This window comes from Microtus pennsylvanicus, chromosome 18, assembly GCF_037038515.1.
Source record: "Microtus pennsylvanicus isolate mMicPen1 chromosome 18, mMicPen1.hap1, whole genome shotgun sequence".
Taxonomy (NCBI): domain Eukaryota; kingdom Metazoa; phylum Chordata; class Mammalia; order Rodentia; family Cricetidae; genus Microtus; species Microtus pennsylvanicus.
Window position 1 is genome coordinate 4413999 of NC_134596.1, and position 25582 is coordinate 4439580.

The window sequence follows — 25582 nt, forward strand, 5'->3', positions numbered from 1 at the left end:
GGGATGGGTGGCAGGCACGAGCCAGGAGGACTTTAAAGTCACAAATACAATCTCTGTTACCAGCATCAACTTCGAATCTGGAGTACCCACAGCCCCTAGCCAAACTGGCTCATCGCCCAGGGCAGCTAAAGCTGGGGGGGGGGGGGGAGGATGGGGCTGTTAGCATTTATGGAGCCAAGTGGTCTTTGCACCTCTTTTCATAAGGTAATTCAGGTTACTGGATAAACTGAGATCTATGGAGTTTGAAAGTGTCCAGGGTCTGAAAAGGTTCAAAGGTATTAAGAGGCGCTCAGGATTAATCACTGATAGAGAGTTGGGATAGGGGGATGATGAGAAAGATACTTTCTTGCAGTCCGTGGAAGAGGCTATCTCTGGAAGGATCATGGGGCCTTCAGGTTCCCTGGGAAGGATCGGTATTAAGAGATTCCTTGAGAGGTCAGTACTAGTCCTGGTCAAGGAATGGCTTGCCTGCTCAGAGGATCAGATGGCTCCTGGGTTAGAAGTAGAGGAGCTGGCCGACGCCCTTCTCACCTCGGTATGACCCGGGGGCGCGGGGCCCAGACGTCGCTGTGAGCCTCCGCCCAACTAGTGGAGCTCCCCGAGGGCGGAGCGTCGGCGGGTCCCCACTGAGCAAGAGGCAAGGAAGGGCGGGCGCCCCCAGTGCCGGGGTTGAGGGAGGCCGGGTTCGGTGCGGGCCTAGGAGGGGGGCGCAGAACCAGGGCTTTTTAGGACCCAGCGCGGCGCCTCCCTCCGGGGGCGAGTGCGGCTGCGCGCGCCGTGTGCCCGTGTCCGGAGAGCCGCGGGCTGGACGCGGACCGCGCGAACGAGCGAGCGAGCAGGCAGCGGAACAGCAGCCCGGAGGCAGCAGCGGCGCGGCGGCAGCGGCAGCGGCAGCGGCCGCTCTGCGCCTCGCCTCCCTGGCCTCGCCAGCTTCGCTGCGCCGCGCCCGGACCTACCACCCCCGCCTCCCGGGCCCGACCTCGGCAGCGCCCCTCGCCTCGGCTGCCAGCGCCACCCGCCCTCCCGAATCAGGGAGCGGAGCGCGGGGCGCAGAGACACCGGAGCCAGTGTCCGCCGGCCCCACCAAGCAAACCCGGCCGAGAGAACCTTCGCTCGGCCCTGCGCGGCTCCGCAGCCGTCCGGGAGCTGTCCCTTCAGCACCGCCGCGGAAACCCGAGTCCCAGCGCAGTCCAGCGGAACCCCTGACCCAGCCCGAGCGCGCCAGGCGCAGCGCTCAGCGGCCGCCCCGCGGGGCAGCACCCAGGTGCCCCAGCCCTAGGGACCCGCCATCTCCTCCGGGAGGCGGGGAGAAGGATCGAGGAGGGCGGGCGGGCAGCTTCACCCGCCACCGAGGGGAATAAGCAAGCAGCCAGGCAAGAAGAGCCGAAGGGGACCGGCCACACAGGGAGGAGAGCAGCCTGCATCCGTCCCCACCGCACCGAGAGCGCGCTGCGGCGACCACCGCAGAGCCGAGAGCGGATTTCCCGCCCCCCCTCCTCTTATTTCCCGTGCTGGGGCTGGTCTGTTGGTCCAGCCCCCGGAACGGAGCAGCTGACCTTCCCCTAAAAAGCTTTGTGTCGGTTTCACCATTTTCCCGCTGAGATGGTACCGGGAGCCCGGCCCCCCCACCCTTTCTCGCCTCCTCCCGGGGCTCGCCGCTGAGCGCCGCCCCACATCCTCCCCCCCCCTTCTTTCCCTCTTTCCTCTCCTCCTCTGCCTCCTCCGCAGCCAGGCCAGCTCCCTCTCACATTAGGTGCCTTAGAGACCCTTGGGAACCCACGCACACACCCCTGGACCGTTACCTGACTGCCAGCTCCCCTCGAGAGAGCTTGAGTCGCTCGTTGGGGTAGGAGGCCAGAGTCGCGGTCCTCTGTGCCCCCCGACGGCTGGGGGGAGGGGGGAAGAGGCCCTGCGCCCCCCTCCCCGTCGCCAACTCCCCCTGGCGGCAGCTCCCATGGGTGTCGCTGGGCCGCGCCATGCCTAAGGGGGCGCCGCGATGGGCCAAGGGGACGAGAGCGAGCGCATCGTGATCAACGTGGGCGGCACGCGCCACCAGACGTACCGCTCGACGCTGCGCACGCTGCCCGGCACGCGGCTTGCCTGGCTGGCGGAGCCGGACGCCCACAGCCACTTCGACTATGACCCGCGCGCCGACGAATTCTTTTTCGACCGCCACCCGGGCGTCTTCGCTCACATCCTGAACTATTACCGCACCGGCAAGCTACACTGCCCGGCCGACGTGTGCGGGCCGCTCTACGAGGAGGAACTGGCCTTCTGGGGCATCGACGAGACGGACGTGGAGCCCTGCTGCTGGATGACGTACCGCCAGCACCGCGACGCCGAGGAGGCACTGGACAGTTTTGGCGGCGCGCCCCTGGACAACAGTGCCGACGACGCGGATGCCGACGGCCCCGGCGACTCGGGCGACGGCGAGGACGAGCTGGAGATGACCAAGAGACTGGCGCTCAGTGACTCCCCAGATGGCCGGCCTGGTGGCTTCTGGCGCCGCTGGCAGCCGCGCATCTGGGCGCTGTTCGAGGACCCCTACTCATCCCGCTATGCGCGGGTAAGTGACAGCTTATCCATCAGAAGGACCTGACCCGGAAAGGCAGCCTTTGCCGCTTCCCGTGGGCAGTGTGCAATGGACAGTGAGTGCCCAGAGAGTTCTGAACTGAAGCTGGTGTGTGTACGTGTACGTGTGTTAGAGAGAAGGGGTGATTTTGCCATGGTGACTGGGTTTGTATACATAAGTCTGTATTGCTGGTTGTATGAGAGCATATGAATGGATGTTTGTGTGTCTGCTTGAGTAGACTGTGCATGCATATTTATGTAAGTATCCTGGTGTGTATTTGGATGGGTAAAGTATGTGGGAACAAGAGAGCATATGTGTGTGTTTGAACGTACATGACACATCACACTCCCGTTACTGCCCTTCCGTGCCTTTAGCAGATGCACACTGTGAACGTGTGAATTGCCCTTTGGTTTGGGGGAAGTGGGGAACTCCTTCCTTCTTCCCAGGTCAGGGAGCCTCTGGAGTAGAAAGGCATCTTTGCCAGCTGGGAAAATAGAGGCAGGCAGCCCCTCCCTCCCCAGGGACCTTCCTTAAGCCATCTGAGGAGGTGGTCTTGGGAATGCAGGTAATTAATAGCTTGATGATTGGTGTGGGTCTGGGCTGGGGGTGGGGAACACAGAATGGCGATCGTGCTGACACCTGCAGTCCTGGGTCTGGGAAGAGCCTGGGGGAAGAGCTTAAGAAGGCCATAACCTCCTGCTTCCTCTGGCCCCTGGGAAGAGGCTAGCAGAGAGGAAAACCTGAAGGGGAATTGTACGCAGAGGAAGTGTGTGAAGTGGGCGTGTCTTCCTCAGCCACACCCCTTTAGAAACAGCAAATTGTTACTAGAGAGAAAAGACACCCTGTTGCTGACCTTGGCCCTTCAGATTTGGCCTCCACGGATTAGTTTCCTGTGTAAAATGGGGAGAATGGTGAACTGTAGGGACCATTTGATGGACCATCTCCCCAAAAGAGACTCCACAGAGACACCTACCCTGGAAGATAAACTCTGGGTCTTTCAGAACTCTGTTCTCCCGGCTGATGAGTAGCAATGAGAAGGATGTGTAGAGGTGGGAATTTGAAGCAGTCCCTCCCCCATCTGTAAGGCACCTCCGCCCCTCCCAGGCAAAACTCTGCTTCTGCCCAGCTGCCTTTTCCTGCTACAGGTCCCTTCTCTTTTGCTGGCCTGGAGGCTGAGCCAGAGTTGGGGTAGGGACATGAGGAGGGGTTGGAATCCACAGAGGGTCGGTCAGTAGACAAGTAAGAGTTGGGGGAGGGGTCTCAGGTGCCCAAGAGCGAGAAGGGCTGTCTAGGCAGACACCTGACAGATCTGATGCTGAGAGAAAACAGAAAGACATGTGGGGTGGGGAGAGCTCTTCAAAAACTCTGCCTGAATCCTAGACCAGGTGCTGGGGTAGGGATGGAGAGAGAGCACTTGGTCTCCCACGTCAACACTGAGGAGTTTGGCCAAGGTCAACCTGAAAGTAAGGGGCCAAGTAAAACTTGAATCAAAGTCTCCTGGACTCTATTCTCCCCTGAGCTGGCCACTGGCTCCGTTTTCTTCCAGGGTGGCCTGGGACCCTATAGAGGAGGCCTGTCTTCTTTCCTCCTCTCCTTGATGACAGAGACCACTCCGGCTAGAGGATTATGTAACTAGAGGCCATGCTGAGCTGTGAGGAAGGGCTGGAACGTGGGACTGAGAGAATGAACCAGTATAGGCTGGGAGAGAAATGCCCTGCCTGCCAGGCTAGGTCAAGGCCTGAGTTAGAGCAACTACATTTGACCTTGACCCCTGGAAGGTAAGGCCAAGCAGGCCCAACTTCTCTAGGGTACTGGCAGAGGGCTGGGCCCCTCCAGCCTGTCACCTTGGACTCTGCTGGTCAGTGTACCCATGTTTCAGGGCAGGCGAGGGTTGGTAGGGTGTATTCCACCCGCCACACTTGCTCTTCCCACCCACTGGTCATTCCTAGGCTGTAGGGGTGGCCTTCGCCCACTGGGGACAAACAGAACACCTAAGGACAGCTTGAGGTCAGTTTAAGACCACAAGGCTAAGCCGAGAAACTCTCACATGAGTGTCCACTGAAGAGCAGATGCAGGGACAATCTGGAGAGTTAGCAGGGGTAGGTGGGGTATTGGGGTACAGGTGAGTGTTATAGGTGCCCCCCTGAATAGCAGTGAGACTTTCTCTGGTGGCCTCACGAAGAGGCTGTAGCCCTTTTTCACCTGTATGGGTACCACATGAGGACACTGAGACCCACAGAGGGAAGGAGACCTAAAGGGATTAGAACCAGGCTCCTGCTGCCCGCCTGCCCGCCTGGCCAGCCTCACTGCATTGCGCTGCCTCTCTGCAGCCCCGCTCAGCGACCAGCCTGCTGCCTGCCTCCTCCCCCTTCCATCTTCGCTCTGATGCTGCCCCGCTGTTACCTCGGTTTACTCCTCCCCCTTAGCCTGGAAAAGGCTTCTCAGATTGGTGGGTCTGGGTTTAGCATTCATTTTTTTTTCTCTAGATTCTAGACCTGAAATCTCATGTATGATATAGTCTGTGTGTGTGAAATAAAAACCAGAAAAGCTTGTGTGTGAGAGACTCCTCGTGTGCAAGAATAAAAATGTTGGGTGAGTGTGACTCTGAGGACACACACGTGTGTTGCTGTGTGTTCAAGTGTGTGTGTGTTGACACTATGGGTGGAAGAGAGATCCTTGTGTCAAAGAAACTGGATAACTGGATGTGAGATTGTATGCATGTTGGTAGAGGGTGTGTGTGTGTGTGTGTGTGTGTGTGTGTGTGGTGTGTGTGTAGAGACCTGTGAGAGAGAACTGTGTAATAAGACAAAAAGAAGATGCGTGTGCAAGAGATGCTGCAAGAGAGAGTCCAGGCCCGTGGATCTCTGAGGGATGTGTGGGCAGGTGTGCAAGTGTACATGTGAAGCTGTATCTACGTGTGAGCCTATGTGTGTATATTCTGTGTGACAGAGTGTGTGCGGCTATGTGTAAAGAGACCGCGAGGCCCCATGTGTGACAATGTGTGTTTTGTACGAGAGGGATTTTTGATGCGTGTCATTGTTGCTGTTAGAGCTTGTATGAGAGAGATTGTGTGGCCTGGCTGTGCCTGGAAGAAGGTGATATTCGTAGGTTCCTGGGACTCCTGGGCTGTCTGGCTAAGGAATATCCTTGCATTCCATACCTCAGAAGATGTGTGCCCCAGTCAGGCCTGGTGTGGATGTGTGGACCAGCAGCGAGGTCACTTTCCCCCAAGGAGCTATCAGGATGTTGGCTGTGGAAGACAGGAGCTCCTTGGTTGGAATATGACATCCTATCGGAGCTGTAAGGGGCAGTAAGCAGTGCCGGCCAGGACAGCTAGTCCCCTTGTCCTTTCAGAGTGGGGGCTGGGAGTGAGGAGAGCTGGGCAAGTTGAGCCCCACTTGTAATCTGGATGCGGGGGTGTTGCAGCCTCCGACACACAGAGGTATGAGTGGTGATGTAACTTTGCGGATGCGGGGATGAAGCGTCCTGGGATAAGCTGCCTCCTGAGGTCACACTGGACGGGCCCTGAGGGGCGAGCCGATGTTGGCAGGCAGAGTAAGCGTGTGCAGTTCTTTTATGGAAAGTTGCAGAGGTGTGGGAGCAGGTGTCTAGGACTCTTCACCTCCTGAGTGTCAGCTGAGGTCAGGGTCCCCAGGTCTTTGTCTGTGATTTACATGTCCGCAGGAGCATTGTTCAATGTCATACCAAGGCCTAGATGGTCTCCAGGCTTCGGGCCAGGGAATGTTCCTGATATGTGTATGTGTGTCGGTGTGGTGGCTTCAGTCCCCTCCACTTGGCCTGATGATGCCAACGATCGCACCGCTGGGGAAGCCTCACCTCAGTGTGCTCTGCTGTTCATCTCTCCTCTGACTCCATCTTTCTTGGCCTCTCAGCCCTGCCCTTAGTCTTTGGGGCATGTAGCCCTAACTCTTCTTAGCTCTCTGGGGAGAAGGTCACCCAGCGCTTACAGTGAAGAGCCCAGACAAAGAATTCTCTTCCTTCCCTGGGTCCCACTTCCGAGACAACTCTGTGAGCCCAGGCTGTGACATGAGGCAGACGGAGCTATTAACAGGGACTTCTTAGGAAGCTCGTTCCTGCCCAGGACAGGGCATACCAGGAGATATGGTGGCATGTAATAGAAGCCCATGGCAGCATGGCCCAGCCGGTCACTGTGCTTTGCCAGGAGTCCTTGTATTTTTTTTTATTGTGCCTCCAAGCCCCCAAGGCCCTTTCGGTAAAGACAACCACAGACTAGGTATCTGGTAAGTTGGAGTCCTTCAGCCCCATCACTGATGAGCCGACTTACTGGGACGACTGACCATAGAGGCTGGCATAGAGCGTCTCTGAGGTAACCATGGGTGACCACAGGCCGGAGGGAACAGGAAATTTGGGCTGCTATTGAGGCTTACATACTGCTGGTGTTTCTGTTGCGTCTTACCTCACAACCGTCTCTGAACTTCATCGTCTCCTCTATCATCACGGCTAACCACTGTGCTTCCAACCACCATGGCTCCCTCAGGCCTCCCTCTTCAGCAGGCTCGAACAATTTTTCCCATTCTAGTCCCAGGTCCTTCTAGTCCATTTTTTCCGTTTGGCACACGCAAAGGCCTTTTCAACTAAAAAAAAAACTGGTCGGGTTACCAAAGCCTGCAAGGCGTCCCAGGTTCATTCTGGGGCCTCTTGGATCCAGCCCGACTCTCCAATATGCTTTTGCCTGACTTTAGTCACCGATCACGGAATGATTGTCTGACCTGGCTTTGTTGCTTACAGTTGCTAGATCGTGGCCCATTCCCCCTGGAGGACTCTTTCTTCCTAGTTCACTCCCCTATCTTTGCTCTTCACGCCCACCTAAAAAGAAGCTACTTCGCGGTATCCTTCCTGGCCCTGATAGACTGGATCAGGATTCAGTCCCAGGGTCCCTCCCTTCAGAGCAACAATCTTATCGGTAGTTGGGTGTTCGTGAGAAGCCTTACTCAGTCCAGGGTTATATCCTCCAGGTTCTAAGCTTCTTCTACACTTAATATTGTAGCAACTGCAACAGAGGAGGTTGAGGCCCAGAGGGGTGTGATATCTCAAGGTCACAGGTGAGCAGGTTGTCTGGGAACCCCATCCTCTAACTCAAGGTCAGCAGGCGCTTGGAGTCCCACCCGGGAGAGGGTTTGGAGTCTACCACCCTTGGGACAGCTTCAGGGTTCTGGAGGTTCGACATTCACCTCTAGAAAGTTTGGGGACTGTTGGCCTAAGTCTCCCAGGGAAGACAAGACTTGTCTCAGATGTGGGGGAGGGCTTTGGTAGGGGCTCATTCCAGGGCCCCTGTCTAAGCCAGGGACCTCAAGCCTCCCACGACAGCCGAATTTAGTGCCTCTGGCTATTCTGAGAAGTCTCATGACCAGTGTATTCCACTCCGGACCAAAAGGTCAGGGCCTTAAGCCGCACCCTGCTGTCACTCCTGGGTCAGCCTGGCCACCACCCCAGTCTCAGCTCCTGTCTGTGAAGGTGGCTCCGAGGCGAAGGAGAGCCCAAGAGACTCCAGCGCAGCTGGCTGCCAGTTTTTGTTTAGGAAAACTAGTTGGTTGGAAGGGACTTTCCATGCGCAGAGGATGTGGGGCACCTGGATAGCTGCTCTCTGGACACCTCCAGCCACCGCTGTTAAAGAAAAAGTTCTTCAAGGTCACGGATTAAAGCACAGGTCTATAGGACCAGGACAATAAGTACAGGGACCCCTGCAATGGGACCTTGCAGTAGGGGGCTAGACATTGGGCTCATCTTGGAAGAAAGCACTAGGGCAAGTGGGAGTTTGTAGCTGAGGGGCAGGGTGGGGGTGGGGTAGGGCAGTCAGTGAATGGAAAATCACCATCAGGAAACGAGGCTCGATCAGCTGTAACAGGATTCTCACTGAAGCCAGGCCAGTGTTGCAGACATCACTAGGAGTGATGGAAGGTGAAGAACCTGATGAGAGAAAGGGATGGGAGTGATCAGGTACCGTGGAGGGCGTCAGACCACGTCAGTTCAATGAAGTTCTTTCCCTGATGTGGCATCTTACAAGGAGCGCACAGGTGGGCCTCGCAGGAGGGGCCTAGGGAATAATCGCTGCCGCCTTTCTCATCCGGGATAGATGGCGCAGCCTCGGTGACGCGTGTCACAGAAGCTCACTGCTGCTCTCGGCTCCCCGTTTTAAAGAACAGCAGACCCATCCAGGTGTACTGTCTGTCTTCCTAACCCCCCATCTCCTCTCCAGATGGAGGTAGAGTAGACAGTTATTTGCCCTCCCAGACCCAATTCTGACGTCTCCCGAGTCAAGTTTTGCAGATCATCTCCCTTTCTTGGCGTTACCATTTATCAACGTGCTTACGCACGCCACACCGTCTAAAGGGCCGGGTTCGCAGACTCTCATCCAGTTCTCACAACGTTCGCCCTTGCCACAGCAAGGTGAGGTCACACATTCAAGGTTCCTTAGCTCGTGAGCAGAGCAGTGAGCATTCCGGGTCTGCCTCCTGTCCCTGCTGCAGAGATGCTGGGGTCTGCTGCCTGCTCCAGACCTGTGCTTCCATCTGATTCCCAGGCCTGTCCATGGATCCTGTTAGACAAGCCCTGTCCCGGATCGTAGCAGGGGGGCATGTCCCGGCGGGCTAAAGGAATTCTCTGGTATTCTCAAAGAAGAAAGTGTTCCCACAGTGCCCAGCCATCTCCCACCCCCACTGGTAGAAGCTAGGTCCCTCAGGAAATGGCAGAGGAACCAGGGAAGATGGAAACTTAGCTTGTGTGGAGAGAATGCTGGCTGCTCCTCGGATCTGAGTTTGAGGCCTGTTCTGGTCTGGACTGTGTCTCCTACTCCACTTTGGTCAGATTCCCTCCAGCCTCCTGGTCTTTCGTTTTCACCTATGGGCTTCTGCTCATCTACTCCGCCCACCCCACCCGACTTGCTGTGCTTTCTGCTTTTTCCTGAGCCTCATCTACCCTCCTCAGTTCCCAGCTCTCGCCTGCATGTCTGACTGTACCAACCTCCTCCTTTGGACTGAGGGCCCTGGGTACCGAGGCCCTGAGCTCACACAGTTTAAACTAGTGGGTGGGGATCCTCTGAAGGCCTGGAGCTAGGGATGTGCAGACCATCAGATATGGACTGATGAGATCACAAACTCCGGGTTGCAGGCATTGGACAACTAGGCCAGAACAAGATTTATAGTCTGATACTAAAGCTACTGAACTGCTCTGGGCAAGATCAATGCTCTGGGGCTGTTTCTCCATCTGTCACTCAGGAAGGCTGATCTCAGTGAGCACTAAGAATCTCCTAGCCATGGCATCCTGGAAGGTTAAGAATCTTAGACTTCCTCTTCCCAAAGGAGATGAGAGTCAAGTGAGTCCTTCCTCTCCTTCCACACCCCAGGACAAAGGTGAGGTCCCTGGACACAGGTCCTGGCTCCAAGTGGGAAGGAGCCCAGGGGAAGGGTCTTCAGGGTCTTCCCTTGGCAATTCACCCTCTGCTCATTCATTCATTCAAAGCACATTCGTCGCTTCTCTGCAGGGTAGGTCACCAGCTCCGTGGCAGGCTCAGATCACTGCTTCGTGGCGTGCTTCTCCAGCTCCGTGGGCACCAGCTCTCTTCCGTGGGCTTATTTCTTGGCTCTCAGACCTCAGGGAGTGGCAAGAAGTCATTCAGAGGGGACCTCTGGTATCACACTATATTGGGGAAAGGGCCACAGTAGAGGAATGCTGTGTGGGACAAGGTCTTGCCGCTGGCTGTCATGGAGGTTCAGGGATAGGTGCTGGAGGACCTTCCTGCCCAGGCTGACCCTTGAGAACCACCTGGGGGGCTTCAAGAAGTTCAGGTTCCTGGGCTGTGTCCTACAAAGCTTCCACTCCTAGAACTGTCCATTCTTGGGTGGCACTAAGCGGTAGCAGGGGAGAGTCCCTGTCGTGGGGACTACATGGGCGGCTGCTGTTCTACGCATGGCCCTTTGACCAAAGGCAACATGAGCTGATGGCAGTTGGCTTGTTAGAAATGAAGTCTGAAGCCCAGCCCCAACAGCCTAGTTAGAAGCTGTCTTCCGACAGGATCCCTAATGACTTGTGTGTGCTAAGGCTGAGGGCCGCTGAGGGGCCGAGGGGCAGAGCCTAGAAGGCAGCGTCAGGATTCATGGACCGCTGGATAGTTAGTATGTGTAGATTGTCAGAGCTGTTCTGTGACTCTGAGCCTCTTTGCAGCCCAGTTGGTGGCAAGATGAAGAAGTCTGGGGGTGAGACTCCTACTTAGGCACAAAGTTCTGGGGAGTGTCCTCTGGTTTTCTTTCTCACATGCCAGCTTCAGATGCATCCAGAGTCCACCCACATCCCATCACCCCTGACTTCTCCAGCTGAAGCTACCTTTGTAGGCTATTGCCGCAGCTGCTGTCCTCACCTCAGCCCTGGGCACCCTCTCCTGCCCCGAGCCCTAACCAAGGCTACCGGAGACCATCAGTCCTTTGCTCTGTCTCACTCGGGATTCTGAGCTCCCAGGGACTGTAAGTATCTGTAAGAGTGACCCCTCCAACCTTCTTTCGTATGTCCTCCTGCCCAGGTCCCCCTCACTCGTGTCCTCTCGCTTCCCTCCAGGTTCTCTCCTCTTTGGTACCACGGTCTTCTCTTGGGCATCTGACTTCCTGTGTTCCCCTTACTTGCCTTGTTTGTTTGTTCTCCTAGCACATAGGCTCCATGATGCCTCTTTTGCCAATTGTCACATCCCTTAAATCCAGAGCAGTATCCAGAACAGGATGAGTGCTAAATATATATTTGTTGAAGGCCAAGGAATCTGGGTCTGGAGGGGCAGCAGTGTATGCCTGTAACCCCGCACACAGGAAGCAGAGGCAAGAGGGGGTATGGTGGGGCTAGCCTAGGCTACATTGCAAAGCTTTATCTGAAAGCAAAATTATTGAATGAAGAAAGCAATGGTAAGGTCTGACTTCAAGATCGGACAGGGGCCATGCCTTTGAGTCCACCCTTCACTGGACCGCTTTCTTCCTTGCCTTTCCTGGGAATCCCTCCCTCTCCCATGGAGCCATGATGAACAGGCCAAGGTGTGGTGATGAACTGCTATAATGTCCAGGATGGCGTGGTTGCCTGTGCCACTGCAGACACTCCAGGCCACAGATGAAGGTGTTCGCATCCAGGCCCTCTCTCCAAACTCCCGTCTCCCACTGCATCAGCCCGGGCATTCCCAACCAGAGATTCAAGGCCGACACAGAAAAGCTCCTAAGCCGACCTCTGCAATGCTCTCTTGATTTTTATTGTTTTTTTTTATGTGTATCGCTGTTTTGCCTGCATGCGTGCCTGTGTGAGGATGTAGGGTCCTGGAGCTGGGGTTACAGGTAGATGTGAGCTGCCATGTGGGGGCTGGAAATTAAACCTGGGTCCTTTGGAAGAGCAGCCAGTGCTCTCAGCTACTGGGCCATCTCTCCAGCCCCAACTCTTTCTCCGCACGTCCCCTGCCCCCTCTGTCCTCTTTATTCTGTCATTTGTGGGAAGTCCTGGATTTCAAAAACAGACTCCCTTCTCTTGAAAGCCTAGAAAGGGTGCTTTTAAAGCTCGAATTCCTCTCCTTGGAGCCCCAGTCATATATTCAGGAGAATACATGTGGAACAAGTCTCTTTCATCACTTCCTGCCTATTTGACCCTGGCAATGGGACTCAAAGTTCAGTTCTCTCCTTAGGGCAGGCCTCTTGAGTGAGGAGACCTGAGTTCAAATCTCAGCCCCACCGCTCACCAGCTGTGTGACCTTGGACAAGTTCCCTAACCTGTCTGTGCCTCAAGAGAAGGCTATTAATAGCTCCTGACTCATAGGGAAGTTGGGAGGATTAAATGTGTTAAGCGCTCGGCCCAGAACCCAGAATGTAATCAGTGTTTAATTATTGTGGGTTTCATTATCTTCTCACCAACTAGTGCCCTAGAAGACTCGAACCTTCACCTGTATGTGTTCCACCTGCTTTTTTCTTTGAATTTCCAAATCCCTAAAAATCCCCTCTCCGAGGGATCGCCCATAGGACCCCAGTTTCCGGACTCCGTCTCCCAGGATCTGGCTTTCATGATGTGACGTAGGGAGACAGATCTGGATTTTCCTGAGACCCCCATTATTACAGACAGGTCACGTTCGCCTTGAACCTCAGTCTCCCTGTCTATTGCAATGGACCGCTCCTGCTTGCTTTTCCTCCTTCTCTGGAGGGAGGTGAGAGCACTTCCACCTGCTGGGTGACAGGGAGGGAGGGCAGGCAGCTGACATTGGACTCTGGCTGAGAGCCAGATTCAGTGTCCTGAGATGCGGCCAAGGGTGCCAGTGTGGTGGGCCTGGCAGCGGAGGAGGCCACACCCCATAGCTCCAAGCATCAGGAAATACTCAGGCCCCAGGGAGGGGCAGTGGCAGGGGTCCCTTGGACCTAAGAGCTGCCGGATCTTGGGACCAGGGATGAGGGCTGCTCATCCCTGTTTGTGCCAGTGGACAGGGACAGTGCCCATTCTCAGACTGGGTTACCCCGCCAAGTTGACGCCAGGCTGGCTGGGGACAAGCTAATATTAGCAGGGGCAGCCCTGGACAGCTGAACTCAGGGGGCCTCGGGAGCCAGCTTCACTGTGCCCAGACGGAGGCCACTGCAGCCAGCATCATGGCAGACGAGGGAAACTTTCCTAGCCTCTGCAGGGCCTCAAATGCCCTTTCCACCTCTCACCCAGTGGCTGGCAGCTCCATTCCTGCCTTCTCCACAGCCCATGGCATCCCACACCTTCCCTTCTTCCCTCACCTGCACAGAGAGAACCTTTCGACTCTACTGTTAGTGCCCTGTATTCATTTGGTTGTTTAGTTACCCAGCAGATATGGAGGGGCAGTGGGAACAGCAGTGGTAGGCACTGCTGGCCATGCTAGGAACGGCCAGAAACCTCCAGGTGCCCTTGGGACCTTCCACGCCAGTGTGAGAAACTGAACAGCGGAGGTGCAGTGTGTCCAAGGGGAAGCAGTGTCACGGGGCTGCTCATTTCAGCGGAGGTGGAGGTGGAGGAAATGCCGGAGAGAGCCACGTGACATCTGGGCAGCAGAGCACGTTAGACGTACAAAGTCTGTCAGCGGGCAGGCATGTACAGCGCTCTACGTACAGCGAAGATGTAGCCAGAGCCAGGGGCAATGGTAGGCCAGAAAGGACTGTGCTTCTCACAGACTGGGGTTCTGCTTGGTGTCCCGCCCCCCCCTCAAGCCTTCCAGCTCGAGAGCTCAGCCCTCTCTGTGCTTGCAGTGACCTCCTCTGACCTCCCCACTCCATGGCCACAGCTGCCCGCACAGGGTGGCTCTCTCTGAAAGCCAGCCATGCCCAGCTGCCACCAGATTGGGATGGTGACCTGGCTCCAGAGCCGGGTGTGAGGCCAAGCGGAAAGTGGGTGAGGGGCTCTGCCACACAAAGCCTGCCGTCGAGTCACTTCCGGCTCCATGGCTGCTCATGAGTTTCCCACTACAGAGCATGCCGTGAAAGTGACTGCGGCAGGGGCTGTGGTCCATCCTAGAGCCGTAGATGAGAAGGTGTGTGACCTCTGCTGCCCTCAGCCACCCTGGCTCACCAGTGGGAGGAAACAGAAAGCCACTGTGGGTCTCCAGTGAGTTAACACACAGAGAGCTTTTCACCCAGCCCAGGTGCAAATTAGATCATTCTCGCCGTGTCTGCAGGAAGGTGTTTTTGGGGGGGTGTTCTGAAGTCACTAGCCTTGGTGGTTCTTAGAACACAAATCTAACGTCTACAGTGAAGTTGGTATTGCTGAAGTCACGTCTGTGGAGTCGCAGGCCTGCCGGCAGATTTCCTAAAAACCTTTTTCTGACCGCTCAGAGGGTAGAGGAGCCTGCTCTCGAGCCTTGTTGCCAGGTCAGGCTTGGAAACATACTTCAGAGCTCAGCTGCACACGGGGGCCAGTGTCTCACTCATTAAAGATGAATTTGTATGTTCAACCTCAGGAGCTCACTGGGCAGCTGTGAGGAACATGGCTGCCCGCTGGGCCATGGGGAGCCAGCCTGAGCCCTGAGGGACTGAAGGTGAGCTCTCTGCAGGGTGCTTCCTCATGGTGCCAGCTACTCCTGACTTAGTTGCCTCCATGTGTGGTGCCTTTCCGGGCCTTCATTTCCTTAGCTGGAAGGTGTACATAGTGGGGTTAGAGAATCCAGTACAATCAGCGTCAGAAAGAACTCAGGGAGAGAGTATGGTTCCTAGTTAGGCCATGTATGGGTAGAGACCACCATGCCAGAGGTAAGGGAGCAATGCAGGGAAGAGTCAGGGCCTTTGGTCACGGCCAGGACTGCATTGTGGTACTTACGCTGCCTCAGTGTGGAACTGGGCAGATGACATCTAACAGAATCCATTTCTTCAAGTGAAAAATGGGAATAGCAGTTTGCATCCCTGGCAGGATGCGCCTCCAAGGAGCAGAGCCCCTGGCCCAGTTCCTGGCAGCTGGAATGGCACTTGCTGAGGGCAGGATCTGGCAGCACCAGCTGGGCCTGGACTTAGGTTTCCTGGTATACAGCGAGGCCCTGGCTGAGGCGCAGAGATGCAGAATGTGGAAGCCTGCGGGCCTCACAGCCTCAGGGCACGAACCACCGTCACCAATGATCTATTTAGTGGCACGAAGGTCAGAAATGCCAGGCACTGGCTTCCCTTCTGGGCAGCAGGAGTTGTGTCTCTCGAGACCTGGCTGTCACCAGGCAGATGTATTCTTTTCTCTCTAGCAGTCTGGGAATTTGTGCAAGCGTGGCAGTTAGGAATCGTGGTGGCTTCCTGCGTCCTCAGCCCTCTCTGGAGCCTGGCGGTTACAACCCTTGGAATCCTGTGCACTGTGCTCTTGCAGCCCACCCACCCTCCACCTGCAGGCTCCTCAGCCTCCTCTAGCGCCCGCCTGCCTGCCAGCCCACCCTTGAGTGCTGTTTCCTGTGGCAAGTGTGCCCTCCTTCCCTTTGTAATTTGGGTGCTTCCTTGCCGGCAAGTTTTGATTGCCCCTCCTTTGTGGAGAAGTTCCCAAGATTCCCTTCCAGAACAGCCTGCTCTGTCCTTACTGCTTCCAGAGAACTCTTCCTTGCTCCAGTCTTCCAAATGCTCTGCTGGGGTATAGGTTTCTTGTACTCAGGAGAAACCCACAAAGGTACAAAGTACCCGTAAGACCACGGAGTGCCTGGATAGACCAGGAGATCAGTAGATCTTTTGTTCACACTGTGTGTTTCCAAATAGTCTTTGAGGCAGAAGGATTTGACATTATGCCCACTTTACTGATGAAGGAAAAATGAAAATAATATAAGGTCCAGAGATACTAACTCATTTCTCAGAGGTCACCTAGTTGGTAATTAGTAGAATGAGACTCGGGATCTTATTTGAAAGTTAAGGTAATCTGCAGGAGGGCCAGTGGGTGCCTGTTCTTGCTGTGGCGTGGGTGGCCCTATGGTCAAGAATGGCATGTTGGACAGACAGATGAGTGACAGATGGAAGAAATAATGAGTGGAAAGATGAATTGTGAGTGTATGCACAAGAATGGACAGAAGGAGGGGCATACAAATAGACTCACAGCTGGGTGGGAATAAGGTGGGTGGGTTGTAGGTGGGTTGGAGGGACGATATATGTATGCGTGTGGGTAGGTGGATGGACTCACACGTGAACAGATATATGGAGATGTGAAGGGATGGAGAAACGGATGGACGGACGGATGGATGGATGGTGGAGACGGAGGATGAGCGGCTATTCCCCTGTGAGTGTGTGTCTGTGTGCAAGAGGAAGACATCTGGTTTCCTGCTGTCTGAACGGGTAGACTTGTGTTTCTGACCTTCAAGGCTAAGGAGAATGTGCTGACTCCCATCGCGTGAAAACATCCTAGAAAATGGTGTTTGAGAGCTGAGGCCTTGAGGGCAGAGCAGTGGAGCACAAGGTGCAGAAAGTGAGATTGCCCGAGGCAGAGGGGGGCTCACAGGCGGAAGGAGAGGGTTAAGAGCTAGGGTCAGAGGCTTGGTGGAGAACAGAAAGCCATGGCCAAGCTGCAGAGCTGTGTGACAGGACAAACCTCGTCAGCCTTGCCTTCTCCACAACCACTAGAAGGCAGATAGAGAGTGGGGTCTGGCGTTTAGACCCTAGGACACGTGAGCATGCTATAATTTCATTCTGTTAGGGGCGAGGGTCCTGGTCGCCAGCCTGGATGAGCGTAGGCAGCGCGAGCACACTATGCAGGGCCGCTTTGCTGGTGGGGGACATGGCACTGGCAATGAGGTTTTCCTGAGGCCCAGGAAGGCCTTGCTTAGACTAGTTCTGCCATCTTCCTGTCATTTTTGCTACCTTCCCCAGACTCTAGCAATGACCCAAGACTCCATTCCAGCTGCCTAGCAAGGGCAATAAAGGGACTGTGGGCATGAACGGCCGATCAGTGAGCTTGGCAGGACCTGGATAACGCTTTGGTGCTGCAGTATGGAGCATGCTTTTCCAGCTGGAGCTAGGGCTGTTAGTTTGCACAAAGCACAGTAATGTGAGTTCCAGCCACCCCCCAGCTCTGTTCTAGCATTCCCCAGCACCAAGCTGCACCCCCCTGCACACACACACACACATTGGCCCAGCAATCTCCCTGGGAAACCAGGTCCCAGTGAGTGCCTGGTGTGCAGCTAACTGCTCATTACAGTCACGGCTGTGGCTAAGTATAGCTCCTGCACACACAAGACCAAGACAACAGGGAAAGCCTTTCCATAAAAAAAAAAAAACCCACATGCAGACAACCAGACAGCTGCACACGCATGCTCCCACACTCACGCACAGCGGTGGCCATGCACACACGGACACACACTTGCACCAACACAGCGTTTGCTATTCAGCTCGCTCATTCAGTAAATGTCGTTTGAGGGAGTAGGAGTGTGGTCAAAAGCAAATGTTCTTGAGCCAGACAAAACTGAGCTTCCGGGCATGACTGCACCGTTGCTGCCCAGTTTATGACCTGGCTGACTTATTCAAATTCTCCGAACCTCAGTTTCCTTTGTAAAATTGAGAAGACACCATGGTGGCCAGCGAGATGCCTCGGTTGTTGTGCAAGTAGGAGGACCTGATTTTGAATCCTGGGCACCCACGGGAAAGTTGGTGTGCTCACACAAGTAGCTTTAACCCAGCATAGCTCCAGCTTCAGTGAGAGACCCCATCTCAAGGGAGCAGGGAGTGTAAAAGAGCAAACAAGACGCCCGATGTCCTTCTGTGACCTCCATGGCACTTACGGACACGGACACTCACACACAGCACACGCCTGGGGCTGGGGGAAGCACAACTATGCGTGACCTTCAGAGTCAGCATAGGGCCAAAGATGAGACACAAGGTATGTGAGGTGGGCGTGGCTCAGAACGTCAGTAGACAGTAGATGTTTTCATCTCCACTAGTGAGTCCTACTGTGTGCCTGGGCTTGTGCTGGGAGCATTATCTAGAGCTGTTATCCTGGAGGGTTCTGAAAGGTGATGTCCGGTGCGCAGTGGGTGCTCAGTCGATATGCTGTTTTATGACTGAACCATTGAAAGCTTGGATGTTACATCCAAGGGTGGCCAGATGTCCTTGGAGCTTTCTCCTCCCAGGAGGGTCCACCCACATTTGTCCATCTCAAGCCAGTAAGCCGTCTGTGGCAGGAGCCCAGGCAGCCTCCACGAGCCAGCCTGCTAGAGTGGGTGGTGCTTGTTCAATAGCAGCCCCTGAGCTGCAGGCAGCTGGACGCTGGACCCCCAAACCAGAGTCAGCTCTGGACCTAGCTTGGGCAGACACAGGAGTTCCACAGGCTCTGGCAGAAACTGGTACAGATGTCAGGTGGGCTGGGGCCCTTGGCTTAGCACCTGGTGGGCTTGCATTTGCTGAGGAGGGACTCGGGTCCAGCCTGGGTACAAAACAAGCTACAGGATTTGGAGCCCCTGTCACTGTTCCCAACCTTTGAATAAACCGACTGTTAAAGTGCCCAGGCCATCTCCTCCCATCACACCTCCTCAAAAGGAAAGTGACATTTCCTTGTGCTTTTTAAAGCCCAGACTGGCTGGGCCAGGCCTGGGTGTGGGGTGTGGAAGGAGTAGGTGGCACTGGGAGTCACACAGCCCATGTCTCTCCTCACCTTGAGTGATCTCAGGATGCTGGGAATAGACATGGTCTCATCAACTCCCCGTGCGTCCCAGATTCCAGTGTTGGTGCCCAGGTTTCGAAGTCCCCACTCTAGCAACCATATCCAGGCTTTGGCTTCCTTGTTCTATTGCTGTTCTGTCGCATGCATGGGCCACCTTAACTGGGCACCCTTCTCCCTGGAAAGGTACCCCGGTGACCTGGTGTCTACCTCCACGCGTGATACATGTCATGTTTGTGTCTGATGGACATCGGGTCTCTGTGTAGCAACTGCTCCTACTGTCAAGGAGATGAAAGGGGTTGTGTTCACTGCCAGTGAGCACGGACGAACCCTCAGCTGGCACCCCAGTCGCCAGTACAGACCTGGGTCTGCTCTCAGTCCGGAGCCTGCTGACTCTGTGGGGGCTGAGTGTGCCTATTTCTGATGATGGGGGCATAGAGAACGGTTAGGGATGGTGTTTGTGGCCACTTCAGTCACAGATTTGTGAGGAGCAACAACCCTTTTGACAGTTTGCCAACAAATGTGCTATCATGGCAAGTGCGAGTGTGGACACAGAGGGCATCGCCGTGAGCCCGTGACTGTGTGCGGGTGTGGACACAGAGGGCATCGTGTGACTGTGTGCGGGTGTGCACACAGACGGCATCACCGTGAGCCCGTGACTGTGTGTGCGGGTGTGGACACAGAGGGCATCGTGTGACTGTGTGTGCGGGTGTGGACACAGACGGCATCGTGTGACTGTGTGCGGGTGTGGACACAGAGGGCATCGTGTGACTGTGTGTGCGAGTGTGGACACAGACAGCATCGCCCATGAGCCCGTGACTGTGTGCAGGTGTGGACACAGAGGGCATCACCGTGAGCCTGTGACTGTGTGTGCGGGTGTGGACACAGACAGCATCGTGTGACTGTGTGCGAGTGTGGACACAGACAGCATCGCCCGTGAGCCCATGACTGTGTGTGCGGGTGTGGACACAGACAGCATCGCCCATGAGCCCGTGACTGTGTGTGCGGGTGTGGACACAGACGGCATCGTGTGACTGTGTGTGCGGGTGTGGACACAGACAGCATCGTGTGACTGTGTGCGGGTGTGGACACAGACAGCATCGCCTGTGAGCCTGTGACTGTGTGTGCGGGTGTGGACACAGACGGCATCACCGTGAGCCCGTGACTGTGTGTGCGGGTGTGGACACAGACGGCATCGTGTGACTGTGTGTGCGGGTGTGGACACAGACAGCATCGTGTGACTGTGTGCGGGTGTGGACACAGACAGCATCGCCTGTGAGCCTGTGACTGTGTGTGCGGGTGTGGACACAGACGGCATCGTGTGACTGTGTGTGCGGGTGTGGACACAGACGGCATCGTGTGACTGTGTGCGGGTGTGGACACAGACGGCATCAGCGTGAGCCCGTGACTGTGTGTGCGGGTGTGGACACAGACGGCATCGTGTGACTGTGTGTGCGGGTGTGGACACAGACGGCATCGTGTGACTGTGTTTGCGGGTGTGGACACAGACGGCATCACCGTGAGCCCGTGACTGTGTGCGGGTGTGGACACAGACGGCATCACCGTGAGCCCGTGACTGTGTGCGGGTGTGGACACAGACGGCATCACCGTGAGCCCGTGACTGTGTGTGCGGGTGTGTTGACAAGAGTACTGGCTCACCTCCTCAGAAGGTTGCAGGGAGAAGCTCCTGCAGAGAGATGCAGACAGGGGACCGAGGCACACGAATCAAGTCAGCATGCGTGTGTGCCCATGACCACACACCTGCAGAGGCACAGATGGGAAAATGGCTTGTGATTATCAGGGATCCCTGGTTCGGGAAAGGGTCCTTCTTTCTCCTACTAATTGGAGAGTTGGGTTGAGCCTTGAGGCAGAGCCAGGCAAGATGTGTGAGGCCAGCTACCTCCGAGAGCATGCCTCCTTCTGTGCATCCTCGTGAAGACCAATCCAGAGCGTGTAAATCACGAACCCCTCTCCAACTGGACTCGGAATGTGGACAGATGTTATTGTATGTAAACCACAGCTCAGTGGCGCTGTGTTAGTGTGCTAGAAGATGAGGCACACACACCCTGGGAAGAGAAGAAGAAGGACCATTAGCTCACTGGGGAGTCTGGTTCAGATTTTAACCTCATCCGTGGGCGAGGGAATGACCACGGAGATGCTGAGATAAAGGCATTCTAGGCAGAGGGCACAGCTGGTGTGGAGGGCCTAAGGCAGACATGTGTCCAACACGTTTGAGGAACATACCTGAAGATGCAGGTGTGCCAGGGGAGAAAGGAAGGAAGGAAGGCTGGAAGGGGACGAAGGCTCAGATGGAGCAGGCATCTCCTACGGGAGAAATGGGAGCTCTTGCTGCCTTCTCAACAGGGAAATGACACAGTTGAATATTGAATGTATGCTTTAAAGTTCATCTGGATGCTGTTGCACCAGAAATGTTGGAAACTGGAAATGAGTCCACAGACCATGGCCAGAAACCACGGGAAAGATAATGGGGTGGTGGGCTGCAGGAGTTGGGTGGGAAGGGCTCAGAGTAGGGGTGGGCCTGAGCAGACCCACCAGAATTACTTAGATTAAATGTGAGCTGTGACAGAAAGAGGGATGTTGAGGATGGCTGCAGGTTTGGGGGAAGAATGTCCTGGAAGGATGGAGAAGGCTGTGGGGGTGGCGGGTGCTCAGGAGTTTAGCTGCCAGGTTAAGCTTGAGTGGGGATGCCAGGGAGGTGGGCACAGGAGACCTGTATTCACGGGGAAGCCTTGGGAGTGTGCGATGCTTTCCTGGTGGGAGCCAGACTTGAAGTCATACCTGAAACAACCCAAGGAGTGAAGGGGAGATGGAGAAGAGGAGTCAGGATGGCTCTCGGAGGTGTCCTTCAACTGTGAGGCAGAGAGCAGGGCATGGAGAAGGACTGGTTGGAGAAGTGGGGTGCCAGGAGTTAAACAGAAGGGACTGAGTGGTCAGAAACAGCTGGTAGTGCACGAACCCCAGGGACAACTGCCCCCCATTCTCTGCCTCAGTTGGTCTTGTCCATCCCTGCAGCCTCTGTTGCGAACCGATGCTTCCAATTGGAAGCTTTTTAAAGCCCTTTGGATATCTTGTCCACTCCCCGCTGGGGCCTTGTCACCACACGCAGGTGCATTTTTCTCTTCATGACTGCATAACAAACGTCAGCTCACCTGCCAGAGACACATTTGCTTCCCCTCCACCCTGTAAATATCCAACAGTGATTTACAGCCTGGGCGCACTCACTAGTGTCCCTCAGAGGCCTGCCCTCTAGAGTCACCTTTAATTCCCTTCCCAAACACACACGCACGCACGCACGCACGCACGCACGCACACATGCACGCACAAAGTCAGGATCCCATATGACATGAAGTGGATACTGGAGAGAGTTTCTCCAGTGGACTCCTGATAAACTCCTTTTCTACCTCTTCCATGGAGCTTAGAGCCTTGGTTTTCTGATTTGCTGAGTGGGTGCTATTGAAACTACAGGCTTCCCCAGTGTTTTGGGGTTTTGCTTGTTTGTTTGGGGTGTGTGTGTGTGTGTGTGTGTGTGTGTGTGTGTGTGCATGTGTGTGTGTTTGGGAAGGGAATTAAAGGTGACTCTAGAGAATCAGACTGGGAAGATGCATGATAAATGGCAGAAGGCTGTGTCCATTGCCGCCACGGTGGAAAGACGAATGCCTTCCCTCAAGGGCGTTTGGGATAGATGTGAAAATGGCGGAGAAAGAGTGAGTGCTGAGGCACAGGTTTGTTTTCAAACCCTGCCTGCCGCAGCCAAACTGCACAGGGCTCTGCTGCACATGTCTCAGGCACACTGAATCTTTTCTTTTTCTACAAAACGGGGGGGGGGGGGGGGAGGTTCCTAGAGAGACGTGAATAGCCCCGCCCTCTACGAGCATGCTGTGAGGACGATGACATTCAACGGAGCTGCGTGCTGCTGGGACTCGGGTGGCTGTGTGGATCTAGAGGGTGGCGTGTGCCATTCCTAGGCACCCGCTGTGGGTGTGTAACACCAGCAGGCCTGAGACAGCATGAGGAGGCCCAAAGCTGGAGTGTGAAGGAGGCTGGTGGGAAGGCAGCCTGCTCAGGTGGGTCCCAGCACCTCCAGGTGTAGCCAGCGGTGTAAGGAGGCAAAGCGATGTGATCTGTCCCTTCCTGGGGGTAGAGCTGGAGAGGAAGGGGTGCCCCTTCTCTTGGAGGCACCCTAAGGCTGAGTGAGTGGCTCTGTCAGGGACTCATGGCAGGTGGTCCCCAACAGAGTCTGTTCCAGGCTCACTAGCAGAGGGGATCACAGAATGCCCCCTCTGGAGGTCCCACTTGCTGACCTGGGGACTTGTTCATACTTACCTTATTCCAGTCTGATTGTCCTCTGGAAAAGGCTTAAGGCGTGTAGGACACACCTCCAGATCAGAGCAGCAGAGGGTTAGCTGAGTTCCCAGGCAGCCGGCATGAAAGAACAGCCATTGACTCAGGGCTCTCAGACAGCAGGCAGGTGAGTCCACAGAGTGGGAGACACACTTGTCCTGGCATCTGAGGAAGGGTCCATGTGGGACACTGGTGTACTTCTGAGTTTGACATATTACTGGGAAGACGAGAGAAGGCCACCTGTTATTGCTACCGTCTGCCCCTCAGTGTGCTTTCCTGGAGTCCCAGGTGTCTTGGAACATGGGCCTCTATCACTCTGCCTGCCTGTGGTTGACAGAGGTTAGAGTTGTGCTAAAGTCCAGATGAGTTCACGGGGGCGCAGCCATGATGACTCGTGTCACATGGCCAAGTCCATCTGGCCGGATAAAGGAGCTGATGAGATTCAGGGAAGCACGGGGCCACGAGGCAGAGTGGGAACTGACATACCGCTGAGAACTTGAATTTTAGGGTCAAGATTCTTCCCCAGAGACCTCCTGCTCCTCTGAAGAAAACGCTTCACTGGGGTGCAGAGGTTTATATGGCCATGTGTGCAAAAAACCAGAAGAATAGGGCCTACCAGACAACCATTGCCTATTGGTGTCCTTCATCTTGTTACCGTAGTTGGCAGCTCTGGCTCAGCCCCCACTTATCCTGTGACCTTGTTTGTCCTTCACCCTGAGCCCCAAGTTCTCCCAGTTCCAAGTCAGGCATTCAATGCAGAAAGCCGGTATCTACCGCAGTGTTGGGTCCCGTCCTTTGGGGGACATTCCATCCTCTGGGGGACATCCCGTCCTCTGGGGGACATCCCGTCCTCCGGGGGACATTCCATCCTCTGGGGGACATTCGTCCTCTGGGGGACATTCGTCCTCTGGGGGACATTCGTCCTCTGGGGGACATCCCATCCTATGGGGTACATTCCATCCTCCGGGGGACATCCCGTCCTCCGGGGTACATCCCATCCTCCGGGGTACATCCCATCCTCCGGGGGACATCCCGTCCTCCGGGGTACATCCCGTCCTCCGGGGTACATCCCGTCCTCCGGGGGACATCCCGTCCTCCGGGGGACATTCCGTCCTCTGGGGTACATCCCGTCCTCTGGGGGACATCCCGTCCTCCGGGGTACATCCCGTCCTCCGGGGTACATCCCGTCCTCCGGGGGACATCCCGTCCTCTGGGGTACATCCCGTCCTCTGGGGGACATTCCGTCCTCTGGGGTACATCCCGTCCTCTGGGGGACATCCCGTCCTCCGGGGGACATCCCGTCCTCTGGGGTACATCCCATCCTCTGGGGGACATCCCGTCCTCTGGGGGACATCCCTCCTCTGCTGGCCATGCCCACCTAGTGTGACTCACGCAGTGCAGACTGTGAGGCCTGTGCCTATAGCTCTCGTGAGGACGAGGCTGTCTCCTGCTCCTGATCTGTAGTGAGTGGTGACTGGAGCAGGACAAATTCGGGGGAAAGGACAACGTGAGAAGTAGCACCGTCTCCCTTTAGCTCCTGCTCTAGCTCTTCTCCCCTTCTCAGGCAATCTGGGGAAAACAAACCCCTCACTGCTGTTTGAAAAGGAACTGTGGCCTGACTCTTGTGTTACAGAATTTGGAACTGGTAATCTTGGTGGTTTTCGCACCGCATAATTCTTCCCTGAATCTGGGAAGTCCCAGGCCTCAGGGCATTTCCTCCGTGCCTCTCGATTGTGTTTTGGTTCCTGGAGTGCTTGTGGCTGTCCCATTTTAAGAACCATATGACTAAATTCCCCAGAGGTGACCACCCTGCTGTCAGACTAGACACAGCAGAGCTGGGATTCAAACTCTGAGCTGGATGGAAGCCACGTCCAGGCCTCTGCTATCTCAGATGACCTGCTTCCCAGGCTCTCTTCATGTGTCTCCTTGAATAGCAGAGCCATGTGAGGTATGAGTCTCATCTTGTCCCATAAACTCCAAACTCGAGTCACCTGGGTCATAAATGAAAAGAACATTCTGCTCTCATTCATAAGGCTTTGCGTGTGCACATCTGCTTTCTCAGTCTCCCCAAAGCCTCTAGCGCCACCTCTGTCATATGAGTCTCTGCTCATCCCACCTCTTTAGACCCTCACCACATTCGTCCTTGAAAGGGGGCGCAGAGACGGAAGGATTGCTGGTGCTCTTGCTGCCAGCGTAGGTCCAGCTTCAGTGAGAGACCCCATTTCAAGGGAGCAGGGAGTGTAAAAGAGCAAACAAGACGTCCGATGTCCTTCTGTGGCCTCCATGGCACTTACGGACACGGACACTCACACACAGCACACGCCTGGGGCTGCGGGAGCACAACTATGCGTGACCCTCAGAGTCAGCATAGGGCCAAAGATGAGACACAAGGTGTGTGAGGTGGGCGTGGCTCAGAACTTCAGAAGACAGTAGATGTTTTCATCTCCACTAGTGAGTCCTACTGTGTGCCTGAGCTTGTGCTGGGAGCATTATCTAGAGCTGTTATCCTGGAGGGTTCTGAAAGGTGATGTCTGGTGCACAGTGGGTGCT

At 55.5% G+C, this 25582-nt stretch overlaps 1 protein-coding gene across 1 annotated transcript in view; it reads left to right on the top strand.

Annotated features, from left to right (window-relative positions):
• Positions 1–1384: 1384 nt before the first annotated feature.
• Kcnc1 (potassium voltage-gated channel subfamily C member 1) overlaps positions 1385–25582 on the top strand; it is a 42602-nt gene continuing 18404 nt past the window's right edge. Inside the window, exon 1 of the mRNA XM_075952337.1 lies at positions 1385–2566. Within this exon, the coding sequence (XP_075808452.1) occupies positions 1997–2566 (570 nt within the window). The 5' untranslated portion in view covers positions 1385–1996. The remainder of the gene's footprint in view (positions 2567–25582) is intronic.